Here is a 24,738-nt window from a genome sequence, read left to right as displayed (position 1 = left end):
GGATCCTAGACTATAATGCCACCCCTGTCTCCCTCCCCGCGCTCGCACGTTCGCCATTCCCGGTGCACGCTCGTCATATGAGCACGAGTGGCGAGCGGCAGCCGCCTTCGAGACCAGAAGCGTCACGCAAGTGACGATAATATTGCAAACTCAGCAGCCACGGTGATGCATACGCGATAAACTGTCGACCGCCACCATCTCTTTCTCTTCCCGCGTCGCTGCTAGTCTAGCTCTTGCTGGCTTTATTTACCGAATCATCTCGCCCTTTTCTCCCTCGCGCACGTGATATTTTCAATCTGTCTCGACTGTTTGTAAAAATCAATGTGTTCATGCAATTCTTCAAATTCCCGTATCTTCTCGTATATTTTTTATCCATGATAGATTTGATCGAAAATAAATAAAGATAGCTTCTACGAAAACAACTCGCACATTTGAATGACGTTTCTCGTGCGTAGAATCGGCTGAGAAGTCTCATCTTGTATCTTTCGCCAGCCAAAGGGGAGGCCTTTTTCGAACTCGAACAAAAGTTACTATTCGAGCACGATCGCCAAGTAGTAATTAATTGGATTATAACACGCGGTCGTGTCGTGGAATTCGTCGCACGTGACCTCGAAAGACCATCGCTGCTTCCGAGAGACAATTACGCGCTTGCATGAGCGCTTATTTTATCGAAAATTACATAAATCGTAATGCTGCTTTAGCGGAGAAAACATGTCCCCGAGAAATGCAATCAAATATCGATGAGGAAATTGCACGCGAAATGGCGTTTGAAATATTTAAGGGATAATTTCATAAATATTATAATACTAATCCTTTTTTTTAACTTTGACACATTTGAAACTTTGTTTAAATATTCGATATAACTATGACCAATTAAATAATCGAGATATTTTACTTGTATATTTAGGATATCAAAGAAATTCAAAAGATTAACTAATTCCAAATTTTGATCGAAAACTTCAAATCAAGTATTGATAATAAAGTTGCTGAATTTAATTAAATTTGCGTCAAATATTCATCTTTGTGCATCTATATATCTTCTAAAGCTGAACTCGTCAAAGTTATATTGAAGTTTTTAATAAGAGTACATTTTATACCGCACGTTTGCAAATTATATATATCTTCGAGCATCGAGCGTTATCTGAAACTAGTAGCTAGATATACTGCAGTCCGCTTTAAATCGGGCTTGCACAGCACCAATTTGTGCCAAATTATACTATCAGATAACAGACGACATATGAATAGTGGTTTTAAGTTACAGCTTGACGTTCATACGTTACTTAATGATCGTGCAGTAAATCACGATGCGACAAGAGGCATTTTTTACTCATTTGATGCGATTAGTATCATATTTTAGGACATTAATACCTTATCTCTCATAGTTGAAAGTTATACTTCATTCTCGTCAAAGCAACATTTAAAAATAGAAAAGTTTAATCGTCGCAAGTATCATATTCCGCATAGTCGTCATTAATATTCGAATGCGTATGAAAACAGAATATAAATTTATATATGCAAAATATTCGAAAAAATTCTGTTATATCCAGCATTAATAATTTTATTAGTTACATTTCGACAGAAGCCCTGAAAATATAAAATTTGCTCGGATTTAAACAAATAAAAAGTCTTTGTTGATTTAATATTCCCCTATAATTTAATTCGTGAAAAAATGTTCATTTGCAATTTCCTTCTCTAAAGCTACTCGCTAATTCATTTTAAAATTATTGATATATTTCAGTTTTGTTTAAATAAAATATAAAATGCTAATATTAGAGAAAAAAATCTATCAAAATTAACATTTTTATATTCTGTACAGAAATCAAATTTTAGTATCATTGCACAAGCTAAATTTTTTTCGATAAATCTTTTATTCATCCTTCTCTCTTTCTGATATTAAATTAAAAAAGTTAAGATAATAAAATAAGATCAACCACAGGATAACAAAGTTTTATCTCACTAGATAAAAATATACAAGTGTCACAGTGGTTTTGCATTTTCCTGATTGTAGGTCAGGATCGGTTCCCGCGAATATAGCGCGTCGTCCTTCGTATTATATCGAGGCAATAAGAACTCAGCTTCTTCGAGTCGGCAAAGCGGAGCGAATATCGATTTCAACCAGGGTGGCATTCGAGTTTGCCGAGTGGCTAAAAACTTTGCAATTTTACGGCGTGTTTCTTAATGCGATGCGCGCCGCAGCGCCTCTCTACACGATGATTCCGATTTATTCGACCGTGAGACTCGATCGGCGAATTTCAGAACCACCACATGAAGAGTCGTGTTGGCGTTATGTGCATTCAAAGAGTGACTGCCGAATTATCGGCTTCCGATCACGGTCCTTTTACATCCCGCATATAACACGATTCCACGAAAAGTTTTAACATTCGAGTAATATACGATGCCGTATAAATCTCGTTTCGCGTTCCCCGAGGCTGCAATTTATTTAAACATTACGAGTTCTGGGATTCGAGCAATTTAGTCGAAATTCGGAGCGCATCTTTTATTTCTGTGCTTGGATGATAATAAAATTTTAATATTATAAAAAAATTTGCACGGAATACGCGAATATGTGTGTGAAAGTTGGTTAAAAATTTTTTTCATTATCCGTCGTATCTTAATTTATTCGCGAAAAATTCTGAAAAAAGCTTTTGAAAAAAGCAACGATCCAATTTAATCAAGAAATAATCGACAATTAATAAACAATTCAATCGACGAAAATTACGTAGCATTCTCATTTATATGTTATATAAATAATCCCAGAGATTTTTAAAGTTTAAAAATCAGGCATCGATCAAATGGATGATCTGAATTGATTTTTGTGATATTGAATGATAAAGCATTAAAACGTTGTACGTTCAGTTTAGCGCGGGCCTGAAGTAGAACATTGCCAGGATAAAGGGGAACTTTCCTGCCTGCGGCAGGCAATCTGCACGACGTACATTTACTAATTTCTGCGCCATGTGTACGTGAGCAGAAGCCAGGATTCTAGGCGGAAACCCATTGTGAATCGACGAACCATGAACGAAATGGCTACCTTTACGCTTAGTCGAGTATGGCTACGCGGAATTTATCGGTAATCAATATTGGAAGAAAACGGGGGGAAAAAGAACAGAAGACAGAAAGAAAGAAAGAGAAAGACGAAAAAAGAGAAAAAATATATATATATGTGTGTGTGTGTGTATGTGTGTGAAAGAAGAATTAGATTTGCGTCTCATTTATTCCATAATCTTCATCGAAATTTTGAAATATTTCTTATCTCGATAAGTTTTTCATCTCAAACGATAATTTTGTTGATATTCCAAATTCCAATATTAAATACACTTCCATGGATAGATATTCATCAGTACGCGTAGAATAAAAATGATTTACAAATGGAAAGCAGAATATTTTAAAATTTTTGAGAAAAAATTGATATAGCATACTATGCTTTTGCGGTTATATGAATAATAAATGTTAATTAAAAACGATCAGACTCTATAATATTTCTATATTATAGTCCACGAATAAAATATTTAAATTATCGCTTAATGAGGAATTTAAGTTAGCAGATGACAAAATGTAATTGTTACGTGTATCTATCATCTCATCATGAATGATGTGTGTTATTTAAAACACACTCACACTACTAATTTAGATATTTTAGATATTTAGATATTTTACCTAATATATCACTTTAAATGTAACTCTATAATTTTAAATGTATAATTAATTAAATAGACGTGTTATTTAAACATATTCAACGTTAATTGCAGTGCTCCAAAATATAGAAATAGAAATAAAATAAAACTTCATTTATTCATTATTATATTATCTTGATTATTATATCATGTATAAAATTAATTTTGCAGAAATCGTGTCTTTCCTTTATAATACCTGATTAAACATTATCTTGCTAATTGTGCAGCAAAATTGTTCCTATTCGTTCTTCAATAATAAAATTACAACCATCTCTCTTTGTCTTCTTTCTTTCGCTTTCATTGTTTGTTTTACAAATTTCTCTTTTGAGTTCCCTGGCATACGTCGTTTTCGCTTTGTTACCATAAAACTGCTCCAACCGCTATTCTATTCCCACAGAAATCGACGTAACCGTCATACTTCTAAGCATCGACTCGCGACGTGACCTCTCCAGAAACGCCACGATTCCCAACTTTTGACCAAAGGCGGGAAGCCAGCATAAAGTCGCAACAATAGAGAAAGAGAGAGAGAGAAAGAAAGGAAGAGAAAGAGAGAGAGAGAGAGAGAGAGGGAGAGAGAGAACCAAGCAGCCGCGCACGGTGTGGCTTTATTTATGCGGCTTACGAAGTATCGATCCTCAGAGTGAGAACGCGACGCGCCGCCCGTTCGCGGCAATAGTTGGGCCAGCCGGGAACTTTGTTGTTCGACAACTGAAAGTTTCGCGGGGAAACTCTCGGCACAAACAGGTGGAACGGGCGACGAAGGCCTTCTGGCGCCAGCCGCCGCGTAACACTCTAGGTGTGCGGGACTCTGTATGAATATACATGCGAGAGTATGTGTGCACGCGCGCGCGTCAGCTTCCCCAGGAGTCTCCCCCAGAATGAGGATAGATGCGCGCGCGTGCCTGCACACGTACACAGATACACAGGGAGAGCAAACGATAGACGCTCATGTGGAATGTATACGTATTTGTGCCACGTTCCTGCTCGCGCATCAACAATATCGCGAATAGAATGACACAAACAGTTCCCCGTAGGATTCAAGGAGACGCCACCAGGGTCAACCCCTTCCACGCGCAGAAACCGAGAAATAAATGATATCGGTTGCGATTCACGGGAGAATTCGATCGGCGCAAATCTCTATCCTCACCAGATAAGTCGATTGTTAAATGATCCGATATTTGCCTAAAATCATATTAGATGATTTTAGTAAAAGCAGCTATTTACGTCAAATTCTGAGAAACCTACTTTGAAATTTTTTTTTCGTTTAAAAAAGCATTTTGAGACCATGGTTGATAATTCATAGCATGAAAATGTAAACTGTTTAGTCTACTTGACGAATTAACTTTTAACTGATCTTTTAATTTTAGAAGTTAAATTTATTCGAAGAGTCCCACATTTATAGCAGGTGTTTTGTCACACAACTATAAATAGCTACATCGACAAAATCAATTCAGGAGAAGCTATATCGACAGAAATAAATCACGTTTTCATATCGGGCGCATCGATTTTTTAACGCGCCAATCTTAACGCAAGTACTTGGAGTTCTCCGCGCAATTAAACTTTCACCAAAGTTTTTACCAAAGTTGGATTATCTTATATTACGGACGCTTAAACGAAAGTTGCATGGTAACGGGGCGTGTTTGTAGGACACGACGCAAAACCCAGTTTTCGCGACGATTATGCGCGGCGTTAATTAACGCTCGCATGAGCGACAGTTCGCTCGCGTCCGCTTCCAATCGTCGATAATGCGCGTATCAGCGAAACCAGACGCATGCCGATCGATGCTATCTGATGAATTCATCTACTCGCCGCGCTGGGGGCTTTAACGCTTTATACCAGACGGGGTTAATGTTCGGTGCTTTAACGATTTAACCGTAAACTTGGAGATGTATTCTATGACGCATACTTCTTCCATAAAATACCGTTATTATCTTTACGCAAGGAAATATTACACTGTTTTATCTTTATTCTTTTTACTTTGATAGAGAGTATCTGTCGAGTGACTTTTATTTTATTTTTATAAATTTCGTATCTTTGTAAGAAGAGTAATGTATTTTTATAGTTTTGTTGCTATTATATATTTAAATTAAGAAAAACATATATTTTATTCTCTTGATAAACGAGGCATAAAAAACTAGACACGCATCGATTAAACTTTTCGCAACGTCGAACATATAATTCGTCTATATCCTCGACATTAATACGTAAACAGAATGGAAGGGAAAAGACGGAACAGGCTGTCTAGAATTCACTTGGCGCGGCAAACTGGGGTAAGAACGACGAGCAGGCGAGGCATTCTGAAGAACTGCGAGAAACTTTTTCACTCTACTCGACGGGCAGATCTCTATGATGGAGAGGAGAGAGAGGACGATAATCCGTGACACGAAGTCCTTGGACGCGTTTACACTTGGCGGGATTTTCTCGCAGATTCAACGCAAAATTAACCAATTTGCAGGGTGATGTTTTGTGTTAGCCCGGATAGATAGGTAGGTACGTAGGTAGGTAGATAGATAGGCAGGGGTGTGTTTCGCGCCAACCATCCGGCATTGCTCACCCCCAACGCCCTTCCGTCCGTAGCCCTTCGCGCCGCCACCATCCCGGCGGCGCCGGTGGATGGTCCCCACCCGCGTGACCTGCCCGAGAATCAATACAGCTACCGACCGCCGCCCCAACCCCATCCAGCCAGCCAGCCACCCCCTGCCCCACCTACCTTCCACGCTACGCATCCTCTTACACCATTCTCGGATGCCGATTCCCATTCTGGGTTCGCAGCACCGAGCCACGCCGTCGTCCCCTCCCCCGAATCCTCGGCTGTGTTTCTCTTTCCGTCACTCTCACCCTCGCAACCCCACCGTCGCACTCTGTCTCCTCGTGCCATTACCCTTCCTGTTTCTCCTCATCATCCTTCCCTCTGTCCGCTTACATCATTCGTTCGTTATCCCTCTCTCTCTCTCCCTCTGTCCCTGTCCCTCCCTCAACATACCGCAAAGTTTAGCCGTTTCCCTTGGGTTGGTGTGCAGACTCGGCCAACCACCCCTATTGGCCAAACGATCCTCTAAAGCGGCCGCGGCCGGGAAAGCGTAAAAAGAAGATGAGAGGGCAGGAACGAGAGCAGCCAAGGGGATGGAAAGAGAAATCGAGAGAAAAAGAGAGAGAAATGCGGGATAAAAGGAAGCGAGAGAAAGCTTACGAGTCGATCATATCAGGTGAACTTGAGCGAGTCCGAGAGAAACTGGCGACTAGCCAACTGCTCCGAATCAGAGAGGAGGAGGGAGGGTGCTTGCCCGATATTTACTGGTTCGAGTAAATCGAATCTCCCTGCGAGAAGTAGTATCGAGAAACAGTGGTGTAGTTGCGCGCGATTCCCCTCGTTGAGCTTTAACGAAACGAGAATCGAAGCAATTCGCGATCGCCATCCTTATATATTACATTATTTATTTACTTCTATTTCTATAGGAAGAATTCCGGTAGAGAAAGTAATGTAAAAAAAATCCATCACCCGTCGCGATCACAATTAATTAATGTGGCTTGACTCAATAATTGGAAAAATAACAAACATTTCAAATTCTGTCATATTTTTATTCATCGAAAACAGCAATTAATTTAACAAATTTATTATATAATATTGTTTATCTCTCTCTCTCTCTCTCTCTCTCTCTTAAAAAAAACAATTATATCCAAAAATTATTCTAATGACGTTCATATATTCGTTTATCATCTTGTTTGACTCTATTTATTATGAGCAAAAAATAAACGATAATTACATAAAAAAGGGGAAAAGGAATTCCATTGGGACGTCCCTGAAAATAGTTGTCGTGAAGGTTGGATTTGCCCGGGATTTCTGGAGAGCGCGAAACTTTCGCTCGCTCGCGGGACTTGTTTCGAGGATTTAACCGCGTTTGCGAGAGAGTCCAAGAGTACGCGACGACGAGTACTACCGTTTATACGAAAGTTGCGATCGCCACGGGAACGCTGTTGCGCACTTTGCGGCGCGAGGACGGCTCGTAATTGAAGCCTCGATCCGGGTATTCATCCAACGCGGAAAGATGTTTGCGAGTTTAATGAGAAATGAGGGAAATGACGGTCGAAGAGAAATTATGGAAAGATCCTCTTCCTCCTCCTCCTCTCACTCTCTCTGTTTCTCTATCTATCTCTCTCCATGCAGTAGACATGACTTTATCCCGCTGCGAAAGTAATCGAGGTCACGACTCGAGGACGGAGTACGAGTGGCGCTAATAAAGGAAAGGTACAAAAATATCCCAGTAGGATAACGAGTTATAATTCGCAAAAAGGAGAATTTTATAATTTAAAACAAATACTCATTTTTCTTCAACCACAAACATCGGTTTTACGAAATTTTAAAGCAGAGATTTAATTTTTACTCGAAGTAATTATGACGAAAATATGTAATTTAGAGATTAAAATTATTTTTAATCAAGAAATTTGTCCTCAAATTTATATCGAAGAATAAAGTATAATATTTAAAATCACATTTAAAAGTATCAGAACTCTTTACTAATGTAAGATATTTAATCATCATCTATCTCCAATCATATTATTGTCAAATCGATTGTACTCTTCACTTGGCGGAATTTAAGAAAATTGTAAACAAATTTTGGGAACCACCAGAGACAAAAAAAAAAACAAAGTTACGATGATTGATATTTCAAAGTTTTTCCTCGTTGGCGCGATCTCATCTCGTAAGCTTTTCTAACGATCGTCTTCAAAGAACACGCCTCTCTCGCAAGCGAGTTCTATTACGTGACAGTAGTCGCCAAGGTTTAATCCCTTTCCGCGAGTTTTCGAACTCGTATAAGCCAGCCTCGAACTTTCCAGCGTCGCGTCGCCCGCGGACCAAAGTACTCGACATGACTCATGAATTCTACCACGAGCGAGACGAAAGTTTACGCGCAGCTTACGATGTTCTTGTATGCATCGCGAAAATAGACAAACGCAACGGAAAGTTTATAAACGGACGTTTCTCCTCGATTTTATTTCGCGAACTATTACAAGCAGCTCGCAGAGTAATTACTCTTTCCTCTCATCCAATAATTATCTAATAAAAAATATAATCTAAAATAATCTCATAGTAAAGATCTATAAATCCTATAGAAGTTTATATAAAAGTTTTATACTTTTATAAATTCATAGTTTAAAGTTTTTTGAAAAATTTGTAGGAGGAGCTACATATATGCATGTAACTATAAATCACTTAGCATGTGTTCGATGATTTATTATACAAACTCAATATCATCAATCTGAGATAATAGACGGCAATGTCAAATGAACGTGTTATTAAAATCTCATTTTCAAAAGTGATTAACATTGCATGAACCTCGATTATGTACGAGTATGCGAATTTGATACGCGCGCGAGAGGAAGGAAGAAAAAACATTTCTTAATGTTTGGATAATGCGTAATCTTTAACGCTTCACTGATGACTGGAAAGCTGCAAAAATGCGATTTAACGTAGCAAATTGTACGAGACGTAAAAGATCTAATCGCGGAAATTGCGACGGCAACTTTCTCGCGCCGGCGAGCAGAATAATCCATGAAAACTCGTGGATACATCGCAGACTTCGTACCAGACGATAGTGGAAAATTAGAAACGGCAATCAGAAGTTGCCATCGAATTATTCGGGCTTGATGGCCGCTTTAAAAGAAGTATCCGCCCGCTTTGACAATTCCGAACTTTCTATCGTTAATGCGCGATTCTCTTTCAACACCCGATTCTCACGAGTTTGCGAAGCCGCCTTTCGAACAAGTTATTTCTACTTCCTAGATTTCTTCGTACTTTGGGGAAACTTGGAGGAAACTTTGCGCGAAATTCGCTCCCTTCGATCTTACAATGCCTTTTAATGCCTGCGAAAGGGGCTTTCGTACTTCCTCCCCCCACCCCCCTCCTCCTCTCGTCTCGCTCGTCTTTCAGGGGGCGTTCATAAATCATTTTCTTTCGTCGCGAAATCCATCTCCGCCCTATGATTATCCTTGCAACCGGAGCAAGGTGGAAACCAGCCGAGGAATTACTTTCTTTCGTGACCTTTGCCGTATGGTGGAATATACCAAGCCGCCGATGAATTGCGCTCCGCTAAATCCCGAGACGAATGAACGAAATGTCCGATACGAAACTAAATCGAATCCGCTTAAGCGAAGAATACAAGATGTTCGAGGATTACTGAACGTTCTTTTTATTGTTACGGCAAATTCAATTTCTCTTTACGGCTTTACTGATTTTTCTTTAATGAGAACCGAATGGACAGCCATTACTTCTCGCAATTATTTCTAGCGCTATAAATACGTACACTGTTAAATTTTACCATTAAATTTCTATCAAAATGATACCATCTAAAAACTTAACTGTAAATATAAGAATAAATTGATCTTATATATTGTACCCTCTCTTTCTTATATATTACGTACATAATTATTACGTTACTATATTAACGCATTACTACGCTTAACTTACGTCTAGTGCAACGTGTTACAGAGAGATCTTTCCACTCGGATTTAATGGATGTCTGTATATATGTAAGAGTATCTCTTCTAGAAATGTACCGCGGAATAAATCGATACAAATGTGACATTCAAGTGGCGTCGGTTATTTTCGCATGAGATATGAGATTATAACGATGTATTATTTTAAAGTATACGATTTCACATCCCACCATAAAATCGGAAAAAGACGGCGCCACGGCACTGCTTAATTATATCTCCGGAGGCAGTTGATAACGATTTTATGTCAATGCAGAACGCGGTTCCGGGCAGAATATGCAATTACGATTGCCGTTATTCTCGTCACACTCGTGTCGTTGTAGATAGCGGAGGTAGCAGATCCAGCCATCGAGGCGATAAATCGCGAGATTTATGTCGACAAATTTGACAACATAAGCCGCGGAATAGAACTGGTTGATCCCGGAGAACAATGCCGAATTGGCATCTGATTTGCATTCGCGAAAAGGGCAAAATACTCGTTCCAGCCGTATTAATTAACTCTCCATAGCAAGAGCGAGAGAGGGAAAGAGAGAAGGAGAAAGCCGTTATTTTCAGCGAGTAATAAATCACGGAATTCCATATAGTACATTATCGTCGTATATTTAGAAAGATTGCGAAATTTGCGAAAATTTTAAGCATTTTGCAACAAGACAGATATTACTTTCAAAAATAGATATGATTTCATGAATGTGCACAAATTGTTTTATCACATTATCATTACATATTTCAAAATAAAACTTTGAAATAAAATGTCGAAATTAAACAGTATATACATTCTACATTTCTAGATTGATGCTACAAAAAAATCACATTGAAATGAAATTTGCCAATGGATATTTAACGTTTTCTTCACTGGTAAAAATTTTAAAATTTGATACGCTCGATAATTCAAAAAAAAAAAAAAAAAAAAACATTTGATTTTTGCATAGTCACTTAATATATCTCGAAATTTTGAAATTCGACAAAATAAATGAATTATAATACGATTCTGGACTATATGTTTGTGAGAAGAAGTATTGCGAAAAGTAGAGCGTGATTCATCGACGAGATGCACTCGCGAAAAAAAAGTCGGCAAACAGGTATTCTGGTATCAGAGCCGCAACCTGACATCCGTTCGTCTACTTCGACAATCACGTTATCTAGAATCCGAAAGCGCATGTATATCTCTCGCGAAGAGAAATTCAGCACGCAAGTACGACAACTATGTCCTCGATTGCCGCCTCGGAAAATCGAACGAAGGGAACACAAGAGATAAAGAGAGTGAGAGAAGGGAAGGGGCGAAGAGGAAGAGGGAGAGAGAGAGAGAGAGAGAACTAGGAAGGTGGAGTATTCGCGTACATGACGGAAGTCGGCCGCTAAGGTAGCAACGGACTCTATTCCGGGCTTCCCGATTCCTGAAAGCCCGAGGGTGCTGCAAGCTCGACTCTATTGATTTCTCGCGTTAAAGGGAAACGCTCAATACGCGTAGGCATCGCTTTGTACACCGAAAATACAGACAGGAAGCTTGACAAATGTCTCCTCGATAACTTGTAATTTGACTCGCTTATACTTTATATAAGATACTATATAGAAACACGCTATTTAAACAGGCTATCTATATTTAATGTCGAAATTAATTAATTATTAATCATTGCGCGATGCTTATATGTCACAACATTTTTAAATGGTTTACTTTTAGAAAGAGAAAACGTTTTTAAGAGATATAAAATTTTATCGCTTAAGCATACTTTTATACGACAAGTCAATATTTCTGAATATTAAAATACTTGCAAATTATTTGGTTTTCTTTTTCAAGCAGATACAGAAGTGTTTAAAATTTCAGAATGAATTTCAAGTGAGATATTTAAAAACATACCTAGGTTGTACCTACGAGTATAACAGAGATATCAAACGGATATTATTATCTTGACGTATGATTTCTAACTATAATGTTACTGAATTTCATTGAAAATACCTATGTAATTGATTATCGATACGTCCCGTATACTTGTTCATCTATAAGCTCAAGTAACATGATAATCTTTGATAACATCTACACAGAGATGACATCGATAATAATATATTATTCTCTCCCTCTCTTTCTTTTCATAAAAATATCTCGATAAATTATTAAGCATCAAAAATTAAATAAAAATGCATAAAATTGCTGTAGTAAATATACCATTGGTAAATATACCATTTCTCCGCTCAAATCTCAAGTATACAGCAAATCAGTTAACGAGAGTAAAACGTGATCGATGATGCTCAACTGTAATGTTCGCACATCGACAACATATGTCGTGATATGTATGCAACGAAGTACATGTTGCGAGAGCGCAACATCGAGACGCGATTACAGCTAGCGGTTTCCTTTTAAAACGAAGCATCGACCCGATTCCAATTACGGTTTACCACGTGACAACCGCACACTAACGTCACGCGCGAAGATGTTTGCCTCGCAAGAGATTATCGCGCTCCTTAATTCATGACTCGGTCGTGCGAATCATTTCGTCGTTATCGCTGATATCGACCGTTCAGCAAAACATCCTCTGCCAATTAGCGATGCAAAGATTTCAATTAGCATCAATTTGATAAACGCCGTGATAAATACTGAATTATATCGTAAAGCGCATTAGCATAAATATTGGCACAAATTTTAGTGTTAAGATTGGCACCGATCTGATCTAGAGAATACACGTTTTGCAGAAAAATAAGATTTTTGAGAACTCTTTGCAACGTGCAAAATAATTGCTTTACTATTTAGACATTGTCGAAGAACCCGTTTCTAAATATAAAAGTAAATTTATCTTCTAAAGTAAGACATTACGTAATTTTCTCAATTAAATAAAAATACAACATATATTTTTAGAATCTATTAATTTTATATAACGTAAAAAATATAAGTTGCGAATATATTAAAGAGGTTTTGTTATATAAAAGTACGATTAGATATATATGTGTGACATAATATGAGAAATATGCGTGTCAATATATGTCTATAATACTCGTTGATCGTACAATATATGCAGAACGTTTAATAATAGAACGAAATTGAATTTCACTCACCACCACGAGCGCGTGCGTCAGAGCAGTCGATGACCTCGACCTCCTCGGTGTCATGCCGACGACCTCGCCCCTCATGATGCTCTCGACGACTGCATAAGAGAGAAAAAAAACGAAAATAGATTTTAGTACCCTTCGCAATTTTGTGTTCCACTTATTCGACAATATTGTTTACAAAGCTAATCAAATATGCATTAACGCAATTTTTGAAAAAATGAAAAAAATTTTTATATTCGCGATTATCTAATTAAATAACATTAAACGCAACACATACTCTAAAGATATACAATGTATATTCGATAAAATTTTCAATATTATTTTTTACATTAACACTTCTTAAGTAACATAATGATATAGTATCAATGCTTTTATACTAAATTGAGATTAAATATATATAGTGTCCGGTAGTACTGTCTCGACGAAGCATTAATTAATAATCAAGCGTTTAACTATGTATTATATCTAGCAATCGCATAACAGTAGAATGCATGCTTATGTGCGAGTTAATTGATTTTTTTCACATTAATTTCTCATTAATTATTCTGAAAATTGCGTAAAATGGCAAAGGATTTTTCTATTCGATTTACCCACTCTGCAGATGAGAGGTAGGTATTATTATTACCGGATATCCTATGTATGTATAATGAAAATTTTCCGATATATAAATTTAATCGCTACTTTTTATCAATTAAACGCATATTTTATTCTCATATTAAAGTTTCTCACCTCCATCGCCAATCAGTCGCATTTGTACTAAAGTAGGATCCTCGTTGTGATCTTCGAGGACCGTGTCGTCGGTGACAGTCAAATCCTGAAAATATTAATAATTGGATCAAGAGAAACACATGAGTTTTATATTAAACAATATACGTACAATATTACGTACATAAAAAATGTGTGGTAGTTACTTTCAACGTACTATGAATAATGTTCTCCGTTCACACTTAATCTTTCGTATAACACTTCAATAATTTAAGACTGATTCAAGAACGTCTTTACCACTGGCTATCCAGCTAAAGTGAGCATAGGCATGAACATTTGATAAAAAAACTTGATGAGAGTATGCGAACACGTTCTATTCTACGAATATACACACACACACACATACACTTTTATTTTGATTTCCATTCCAATATATACTACTTGTATAAAATATTTGTTTACATATCCGCAGACAATAGACTCGGGTATATTGTCCGCGCATGTTGCCCTTGAATATATGTTTCTAAAGAATACATGTAAATGTGTATTAAAGAAGTTGTTAGAATTTTAAACTATTTCAAATAAAGATATTTAATTTAAAAAATAAAAGTCTTTCATTTTCGAAACATCTTGCGATTATCTATATTTTCTATATTATTTTTTTTATTTCTCCGTTTATATACTTTTTCATTAAATTCGACAAATCATTATAAATATTTATTAATGATGGCGATACGAATCGAGAAATTAAATTTTCTAGGTTCGTCGATCTCGAATCTAAGAATTTTATTCGTAGTTCATCAAAGATCCTATGCATAATATATGATCATTAATCGTTTTTCATTCTTTTGAGAATTTTTGTGATTCACTCGGCAGATCGCGAAGCGTTTGTCTGTCAATTCGTCTGTATTCGCGGGTCAGAGATCGATGGTCTGGCTTCTCGTTAAGAGCCATCACGATCGACGCCTCTTCTTGTCAATGCGCTTAATTGATCAGCGGCGAGACAGAATGCCTGTGTTGCGAGATACGCGATGAAACGATTGGGTTCATGCCATTTGTATTCACGTGGACTTGATTTCCGAAATCAATTTTTACTGTCTCGGTTATTGACAGCATATTTATGGCTATAAACTTGAAACTCTTGCAGATGGATATAAAATTTAAACTATCAACATTAAACAGTTCATCAAGATTACTACTTTCATAAGATTATTATACAATATAATTATTATACAATAGTTTCAAAGAGATGTATTTATTCGGAAAATAGATTTTTTTTAAAATTATTTTTATTTCTGAAAGTTAAACCACATAAAATCAGTGACATAAGAATATTCGTTTAATATGTGTGTGTGTGTGTAATAATTAAGTAAAATTTACACAATTTCATATTTATATTAACATTCATTGTGCGCAATGAATGACAATATACGTCTTTCATATACTTTGTATTCTTTGTTATTTCTTAGCAATATTTCATTAAAGTCTTTATCCGTGAGACAATGTTACGATGAAGAATATTCGAATAAGCTTCAACAGGGAAGCGACTCGATTTCGCCAGCACTCTCGAGGAATATTCGAGGCAGACATATATACAAAGGAAATAAAAAGACGGCAAAGAAAAAGTGCGCGGAGCGACAAAAGCTTCCTCAGACAACCCGATATTTTATGTTCCTTCGCCCTTCGATTTCTGCACCTTTCATGGAACGTTTCCTCGTCCGACTATTTCAGGGATTTAGTTTTCCAATAGGAATGCTGCGACAGTGCCAGGATAAATTATCGGAAACTTCCTTGCGAGGCAAGACGAGGAGGATTATTTTCGCGACGATGCGAGTCTGTCGTTCATTCCTCTATCTTAAGATGTTTAACGATAAAGATGATGAAAATATCGGACAAAGAAAAAAATTTAATCGTTTGAATCCTTCCGAGATATTGTTACATCTTTCTTTAGCACATTATGACAAATCGATGCAAATTTATAGTTTTATCAGCTAATCTATTTGTAGAAGATTATAAAAAAACTATTAAAACTGTATTATTTTATTAATAATAAACAAAACATTTAATTTTATGAAATAAATGTAGTTGTGGAAAAAGAATATTTCCAAATGTTACACTTAGTTTCTTTTATAATTTTTCACGACAAAAATATATAGTTGAACAGTAATTTGAAAACTGATGGTTTTAATAACTGATTACGCGCTAAATAATTAATTATTTAATTGCAAAACTGTTACTAAAACTGAAACTTTCTTTAAGTTTTGATCTGTTATTGATCTGAAACGAATAAATTGGATTGATAAGAGTCTTCGAAAATAATATAATTTAATTTCATATAAAAATATCAAAATTTTTAATCCCTTTTTTGACTCTAATTCGTTGAAGCAAAACCAAATTTATAAAAGTCGTTAAAATAGAAACTTCGAAAATAGCTAATATGCTGACCTGGAATTAGAGATTTATTCAAATGACATTTCTATCGTCGCAAATCAGAACATTTCTCGCAAATATTATATTATATATTCGTATATTAATGTTGTCAAATTTAAGACTGAACTAGAAATCGCGAGTTGCGAGCCTTCTAAATTGCAGGGACAATTTTCATCTATTGATAACAGAATCGCCATAAAATTTATTATCTCGTCGGTCTTACCTTAGTGGACTCATTATAACCGACGATCACGGCAGTATACCATTGTGTGGTGCCTTCCGCCCGATAAACTTCGACCCTGAAACCAACCAGAATGCTAGGCGTAGTCAGCAAGATCCTCTGACCGTCCTGCATCTCGGCCCATCTCCTAACAGCATTTCTCCAGGGCATCGTTCCCTTAGTCAGCTCCCAATCCTGCTGCAAAGACGAGCAAAAAAATCCGAGATTAAAGCTTCATTCGTAAAACTTGATTAAGAAGAAAAGCGGACTATTCCTCTAGTTCCAGAAGCTGTCCGTAATTTTGGAAGAAAAAAAATGAAGAAAAAGTAAAAATTCATGTAATTTGAAAAAAATAAAGATAAAATTCCCTGAGAAACTGAGGCCAAGAGATCTGTTTTTCATCTAAAAAACTGATCTCGCGAGACTTGTGTACTATGTCTTAATATATCTTATTTTCAATTTTAGAAATAGAATCTATGAGTATTTAATAAAAGCAAATTTAAAAAAAATTAAATAATAATTTTATGAATTTTAAAGAGATTTTAAATATATTAATATTTTGAATAAAAAATATGGAGAACAGTTGAAAAAGATGACAATGTATTGTACATTGTTCTCATCTTAACACATTATAAAAGATATATTCTTTTAGTTAATATAATAAATGGTTTCATATATTCAGTTACACATGCAAGTATTATCTTAACGAATACACTTTCATCAGCTACTGCATAACGTTATTAGTACCGTTAAGTGCTAAACAAAGAGGCCGTACACATTCAATCTTATTCGTACATCGTTGACTCTGTTTTTATCTCGTGTGTTAATACGATTATGATGCTTTGCAGGGATAACGGAAAACTCGCATGCTAAAACTCGAAATAGCAAATCAGCTTAGGTGGAATCCAGAGAAACGTGATATTATCATGTTCATTACGCGATCAATAATCGACGTGAAAATGTTTTATTAATACACGTAAGAATGCTGTCTGTCGAGAAATTAGATCCTATGAGGTAGAAATTAGCGTTCGAATATTTAATATTCCTTTATTATCGAATCTATGATTCGATAATCTTCAACGTGTGCACACATATATATACATATGTACATAAATTACGTCAATGGAAATATAATATTGGAAAATATTAGTTACTCAACCAGTTAGTTTCTCAAGTTAAAAATCACCAAATCATAACTAACCATAACTGATATTATTAGTACGATATGCAAAATAATAATCTTCACCAAAATATATCAACATTTTCTATGCACGATTTCTCGTACATATTTATAAATAATATCAATAATATAATAGAAGTTCTTCTTGAGGATAAAATTACATAGATTCAGAGAATACGATAATGTCAATTTTCTTTTTTTTTCGACGATTGCTTTTCCCGATGACGAGTACGCGTTCGAGCGAGTATATCGCGTTACGTCACTATTACACCGTTACGTCAGACACGCGTTATGCAATCGCTTGCACAGCGTGACGGCACGAGGCGTGTTAATAGCAGTAATACAACGGCAATTAGAACGTTATTACCAAAGCGTCGAAAGCACTTAATGTCCGCACAATGCTCGTGAACGCGATTCACGAGATATCTTGTAATATATGATGAAGTCCTGAAGAAGAGTAAGGTCAATCGTTTTTCCTTTCTCTTTTTGACAGATTTATTCTTCTTCTTAATTTTAGATTAAATTCGAAATATTGATCTATGACGTAAGATATTAAATAAAAAAAATTAATAAAAGCATAGAATTTACGACAGATTAATTTGTCAGCGAAAATGGAGCTTTATCGAATTTTTATTGACAAGCAATCGTCTTTAGATTTCTCAGACAGTCTATAGAGAGAAACGTAATCGAGACACTCGGTAAAAAGGAATGACCGCGACCTCGGGACGAAGAGCATTATGATTCGACCAGATTTAATAACATAAGCTTAACTTTGTTTCCGAGCCGTTATTATCTTATGTCCTTTTATGATCTGTGTATTTTTCCAACTTTTCTCTGATTATTTCTAGAGTCTACATTATTTTAATGAATCGAACGAAATAAATGCTTGAGAGATGATGACAAGGCAGCTTCGTACAGTCGAAGAGAATTACGCAATTATGCGAATAATAATTACTTTGTAAGACTGGAAATATAATGCACATCTCTCAAACTCGATGTACTTTGCAAGTTGGTATCTCCAACATTAATATTGTAAAGTGCATCGTAAGCTCTTCGCAGAGAGTGCTAAGTATTATAATTAAAATTACGTCAGTTTTATCGCGTTTCATCCTCAATGCTTTAATATATATTTTCATGGAAACTTAACACAAAATAATAAAAGACTATTAATTAAAAATATTTTCTTATAATTGTGTAGCGCTTAATATATCGCGTGACATATCGCAAAAATGTTACAGACTTCAAACATTAAAGCATTATTATCATCTTCATTATCTCGTTTAATAAAAATTAATATATTATATTAATAAATTTATATATTAATATATTAGCATAACAATTATTAAATTAGTAAATTAGCCTTTTTTCCATCTATTATTTGCCATCTTTAAAGCCAGAAGTATATGAAGGAAGCATTAAAAGAATATTGATTAAAATAGCGCTTATCTCAATCATATAATTCTCAATATTTTCGCTAAAATCGCGCTAATAAACATAATGACATTCATGTAAAAATACTTTTAAGATTATGCAATGCACTTAGATAAACAAATATATACATACCATTTTTTCTACGTGTCTCTAAATTATTCAAATTATCTTTTCGTACCAGATCTGTGTAAACTTTTGTATATATGTGTACGTGCATATCCATTGATAGCTTTTACCTCTCGTAATTTTCTCGTTCATCATAAACGAAAGTGTTCGCATGTAACCAGCAACTGCTGTCCAACCTCAGTATCGTTTGTAATCATTGTAAAGTCATTCCACGTGCTTAGGAGAAGGCTCGTTTATCGCACAGCATAATCGGTAGAAGATTTCGCGCAACATATGGCATCCCTATACAAAGTATACTCATTGTAGAGTAGCTCACAAAACATATTTTTCCATTCAGCTATTATTGTCGTTGATATCGAATAGAAATAACGTTCGTCTGAATCGAATTCGAACCGTCGAATAGAAATAATGTTCGTCTATATCAATTTTAACGTGAAAATGAGAGACAGAATTCGTTCTCACCTCTGTTAAATTAGAACTCTATCAATTTTATCGAAATTTCGAAAATAAGCTGCTATCTTCACAGAAATATCGGCTTAAAATCAATGAGGTTATCTATCATCGTGCTATGTAATCTTAAAATTCTCAAAAGTTTATTGATTTTATAATATTTTTATGTTTTATACATAATAGGTTTCTCTTAAATACTAAATCTTGCAAAAGTATATATGTTAAAATTTCACAATTATTCATCTTTTTCTCGAGTGAACTCCACCATTGTCTCACACGTACACATACATAATCGAGGCCAAATATCTCTCAAGATGAAAATTATCGGTCGAGAAATCACGGGCCATACTGTGTCGGCTGTTATCGTTCTATCACGCGCGGCGGATCCTCGTTAGCAGTTACCGCGGCAGCTAATTAATTAAGGAGTTCTTTAATTAAGAACGCGCTCGCCATTAATCGCGATGCGTTCACCGTATAATCACAAGGCTGAAGTGGAGATAAAATGGCAATAGGCAAGTGACTATCGTTACAAATTGAAGATGCGACAGATGCGTGTACCATTCGCGCAATAAAATTATTTTTTCAACCGCCACCCGTTCGATAAAATCGACTAGATAATGAACGCACTGTATACGATATTGTTTAATTTCTTATAGTCGATATCTAATCGCGTCACATTAAAACTATGCTAACAAAAGAGATACAGTAAGTTGTTTGTAACATTATTTAGGAGCGAAACTATTTCGTAATGAGAAATTACATGAATATATTACAAGTTTTGGAGATAACAAGTTCTTTGCACAATATACAATGTCCTAAAATTTTCATGATTTATTTTATTAACAAATTTTTTAAATTTAAATTTATTCCAGAAATTTTCAAGAAAACAAATAATTTTACATTTATTACATTTAAAAAAAATACGTATTTTGATAATTAGATTGGTCGAAATATTAAAATCATGAATTATAGATTTGTTGAAATTTAATTAAAAAATTGCATTAAAAATTCAATCTAATTAATTGAATTCCAAAACTTAATTAAAATAAATCAGTGCAATTAATTGTTTTTCAATATTTTTTTTTTTTAAATCAGCGAACAGTCAGCTTTTACTTAGTTTGAAAATGACATACATATTTAGTTAAATATAGGATTATAATTTCCATGATAAAAGAAACAATACATCCTTCTTTCTCTCTTATTATTCTTCAAGATGAGCAAACGTCTTTCACGAAACAGCATAGACAAGAATCCGGCGTTTTTTACGTCTTGCGAGAATCGCGTGAAGGGATATAATGCCACGCTGTCGCGTTTACCAAGGACCGTTAGGCAGAACGGGAATATGTTGGCGCCTCGTCTTTGGCCGTTCTCCAACGTTTCTCGCAGATCGTGCACGCGCGCTATCGAGTCGCCAAACCGGCAGGCGACGCCGCCGGCAGAAGGCAACGACTATCATCACATGGGCGTCGGCAGGATCTTTCTCAAGAATATAGAGACTTTCGCGGTTTTACCGCTAAAATTCACTTACTTTTCCCTTCGTAACCAAGCAATGGATTTAGAATGTCTCGAACTCAAGATTTAATTTCAGGTTTGGAAGAAATAAACTATATTAAAGTATATGTGTGTATGTATAAACATATACTTTAATATATTTTATTTTTCCTCGAAGGATCTCAAATTATATCTCAAATTCAAGATATTCTAAATTTATTATTTCATTACAAATTGATCCAATAATATCAAATTAATTTTCCTGTGGTAAAACTCATGAAATAATTCACTATTAATTAACACATGTATTAAACCATAATATTATAACATATTTGATATTCGAGAGCTATAAAATATGGGTGGGCAAGAGACGCTGTTGCACCCCTTCGTGGCACCGGGTTGTTCACCCAACGAGAGCAAAGCAAGAGGGACGTCACGCGCAAGTGCACGCGTACACGTTTGATAGAGATAGGTATGCGACGCGATGCTGCGAGGAGAAAGAACCCGTTGCATTTATAGTTCAGGGTCAGCACACTCTGCGCGCGACTTCGCCTTCGGACGAATTCGGTCCTCTCTCTCGCACAGTTTTTCCATTTCTTTTATTTTTTTTCTTTACATTTAATCCGTCGACTTTCTCCCTTTGCCGACAGAATGCAAGCACATCGATTTGCAGCTTAAAGCAAAAATCTATGGCGAGCAATCATAAATGGCTGAATCGGTGGAAAGAGATTTTTTTGTATTAAGATTAAAGAATTAATTTCTCGCTCTATAAAAAAAGATGCTAGCTCCGTGAATCGTTTTGTTTGTCGAAATGCAGGGAATTTAGGGTTTAAGATTCTGTATTGAAAAATGTACTTTCATAATCAAAGTTGTCTTAAATTAAAATTCTATAAAATTCTACCGTAAATTTAAAGCAACAAATAGAGTCTACATGTCACTGCTGTAATGCGCAAAATATCTAATACGCGTTATTAATCACAAGGATAAAATTTATTTTGGTTAAAATGAATCAAGTCAGCAGGTAAAGAGCGAACCTGAAAAGTAAGATATACCTGAACCTGACCGCTGCCAGTCTGAAGGTTCTCACCGCACGTAAACGACTTACAACTCGCCCCGCCGCCGCCACCGCCACCGAAGCGGAGAAAAGTTTTAACGGTAAAAGTTTTCCGGTAGTTTAATTACTTGGAAACAATTCCACCACGCTCAACTCTTCCTACCCTATGTAATAGAAGTGCTACAACTTCTAAAGTAGTTACACACACACAAACACATGTACGCACACGCACTATCTCTCTCGAGGAGAGATCGATTTATTTTCTCGGTCAGGTGTCTTGTGTTTCTCTATGTTCGAAGGCCGACATATATATGTGTATATTTGTATTTTGCGACTGTGTGTGTTTCTTTCAATTCCGTCCATTACGTTACGAAGTAATAAGATTTCAAGGAGGAATATTTTTCGCGTGAAAAGTTCTGCCGCGTTCGCAATTTCTGCACATACATATGCGAAAGTGAAACGGGAACTCGAATCAAAGTTCGGCTGCTCGTCTTCCAATCAGTAAGTTCGTACTCTTCCGCGTAGCTCTTACGAGAAGTTGAACAACAAGAGTCTCGTGAAAGATTACTTACAGCAGCAGCGACTTGAGAGAGCTCGCGCTCGCGTCCATCGTTTCGGAGAGGTGTCGGATGCGCCAATGGCTCCGGGGAACTTGTCGTCCCCTAACTAAGTTCCAACGTTCCTAACGAAGTAAGTTTGCAGTCGTAAAGCGGAAGTGGCCACCGTGCCGCGTCATTCCGTGTTTGCCAAACTTGCGAACTCGCGTGGACTCTTAGTCGTGCGTGTGTGTTCCGGGATCCTTTATCGCATCTCACGCGTGAAATGTGCAAGACGTTTACGAGGAAATTAGGGAAACGAGATAACGGATTGCATCAATATACCTTGGTCAACGAACATGCAAATTTGACGCTTTTCATATTTTTCGCTTTTCTCTTCAAGACCGACACACATGTGAATGATTAAAGAATACTATTCAATTATTTACTCTTTTTTATTTAAACGAAAACGTCGTAGGTTTAGTTTTCAAATAAAATTTAAATATTCCGATTGTACACGTGTGTGTGTGTGTATTATGAAAAATGATATAAAATTAATACAAAAATATCAAATTAATAAAAGTATAATGCAAAATATTTATTAATTTTGATAAATTATGGATTCATGTTGTGTACTTTATAATTACGATATTCATGAAAAATTAATATCGCAACTATATTTTTCAACAAAATAGAATTATATTCTATGTAAATTATAGATATAATTACAGAGTCAACGATTATTCACTACATTATATACAATGTTAAAATTCATTGAGAGAAAGGGAGGAGACGAGAGAGAGAGAGAGAGAGAGAGAGAGAAAAACAAAAAGATCGTGATCTTAAGTGATTTAAATCAATTTATGATACTTACGGTGAATGGCTTCAGCTTCGAATAGTCTACGAAGTCCAGTTTGCGATCTTGCATAAATTCGATCGGCATGGCGTCTTCGTGCAACTCAGCGCGTGCCACGAGAGGATAGAAAGTCTAGAAACAAACATGCGGGATTCTCGCATTCCACTTTATTTAAAATAATTTTACTTGACGTCATACCTTTTTACCGTTCAATATATAATAAACTGTATTTAATTAAACCAATTTATTTATTAATTTAATAACCAATTTAAATTATTCCATCAAAAGAAAAAAAAGCTAAATATATTATGTTATATAAACAACATAATAATATGTTACATAAACGTATAATAGCGAAATTTATATCGAAATACTAAAAAACAAAATATTTAATTTATTTATAATAATAAATATTTTTTTTCTATATGCAAATTTGATTCTATATGTTAATTTTCGGCTAACATATTAATTAAAATTCCTAATTTTGAGAAAAATAAGTATCTAGTATATTTAAATTAAAAAAATTTATAAACAATTTTTTACTTGATATACCAAAGTTCAAGAACACAAAATTAATTACTATTCAAATAAGTGGAAAAAAGATGTTGATGTTTACATCATCGTTATAATCATATTAAAAATCTTTTTTTATTATATTTATAATGTTGTACTCAGGGTTTTAATTTTAAAGTTCACAAAAAACCAGAAGGCAAAAATTTTAAATTATATAAATGTAATTACTTTTGCGTCATTGAGCCTTCGCAAAATAATTAAGCTCGTTCAATCGAAGCATTAAAATTTTAACGAGCAAAAAAGCACCGAACCAATGGAACGCGCTGTTTTATAACGGTCGAATTGTGTCGATCGTAAAATTTATTCAACAGGAATGGAGAATCGGATATTTCATTAATTAACCACGGACTGATTAATATTCGAATAGGGGATTGCAAGCATTCTTCAATTATCACTGGTAAAATATGAAGGATTTGCATTAAAAATAGTAGCCCGTCGAATTATATACATTTTTATGTAAAATTCGAGGGAAATCACATGG

General features: G+C 35.6%; 1 protein-coding gene and 1 long non-coding RNA gene across 5 annotated transcripts in view; one reads left to right on the top strand and one right to left on the bottom strand.

The window, feature by feature from the left end:
- LOC105256483 (probable JmjC domain-containing histone demethylation protein 2C) overlaps nucleotides 1-24,738 on the bottom strand; it is a 271,823-nt gene that overhangs the window by 194,903 nt on the left and 52,182 nt on the right. For 3 of the 4 annotated variants that reach the window (XM_011266416.3, XM_011266420.3, XM_011266419.3), the window contains exons 3-6: nucleotides 23,703-23,816; nucleotides 16,564-16,758; nucleotides 13,935-14,019; nucleotides 13,212-13,300 (exon numbers count right to left, since the gene is read on the bottom strand). In XM_011266416.3, the coding sequence (XP_011264718.2) occupies nucleotides 13,212-13,300; nucleotides 13,935-14,019; nucleotides 16,564-16,758; nucleotides 23,703-23,816 (483 nt within the window). The remainder of the gene's footprint in view (nucleotides 1-13,211; nucleotides 13,301-13,934; nucleotides 14,020-16,563; nucleotides 16,759-23,702; nucleotides 23,817-24,738) is intronic. The other variant, XM_011266417.3, reaches the window with a different exon arrangement.
- The window catches only part of LOC112637234, an 80,047-nt gene that overhangs the window by 54,724 nt on the left and 585 nt on the right, over nucleotides 1-24,738 (top strand). The window lies entirely within an intron of this gene.

The sequence above is a fragment of the Camponotus floridanus genome, unplaced genomic scaffold (assembly GCF_003227725.1).
Source record: "Camponotus floridanus strain SB8 unplaced genomic scaffold, Cflo_v7.5 scaffold1, whole genome shotgun sequence".
Classification (NCBI taxonomy): Eukaryota; Metazoa; Arthropoda; class Insecta; order Hymenoptera; family Formicidae; genus Camponotus; species Camponotus floridanus.
The sequence above is the reverse complement of the archived record's forward strand: the minus strand, read 5'-3'. Positions and strand labels throughout refer to the sequence as shown.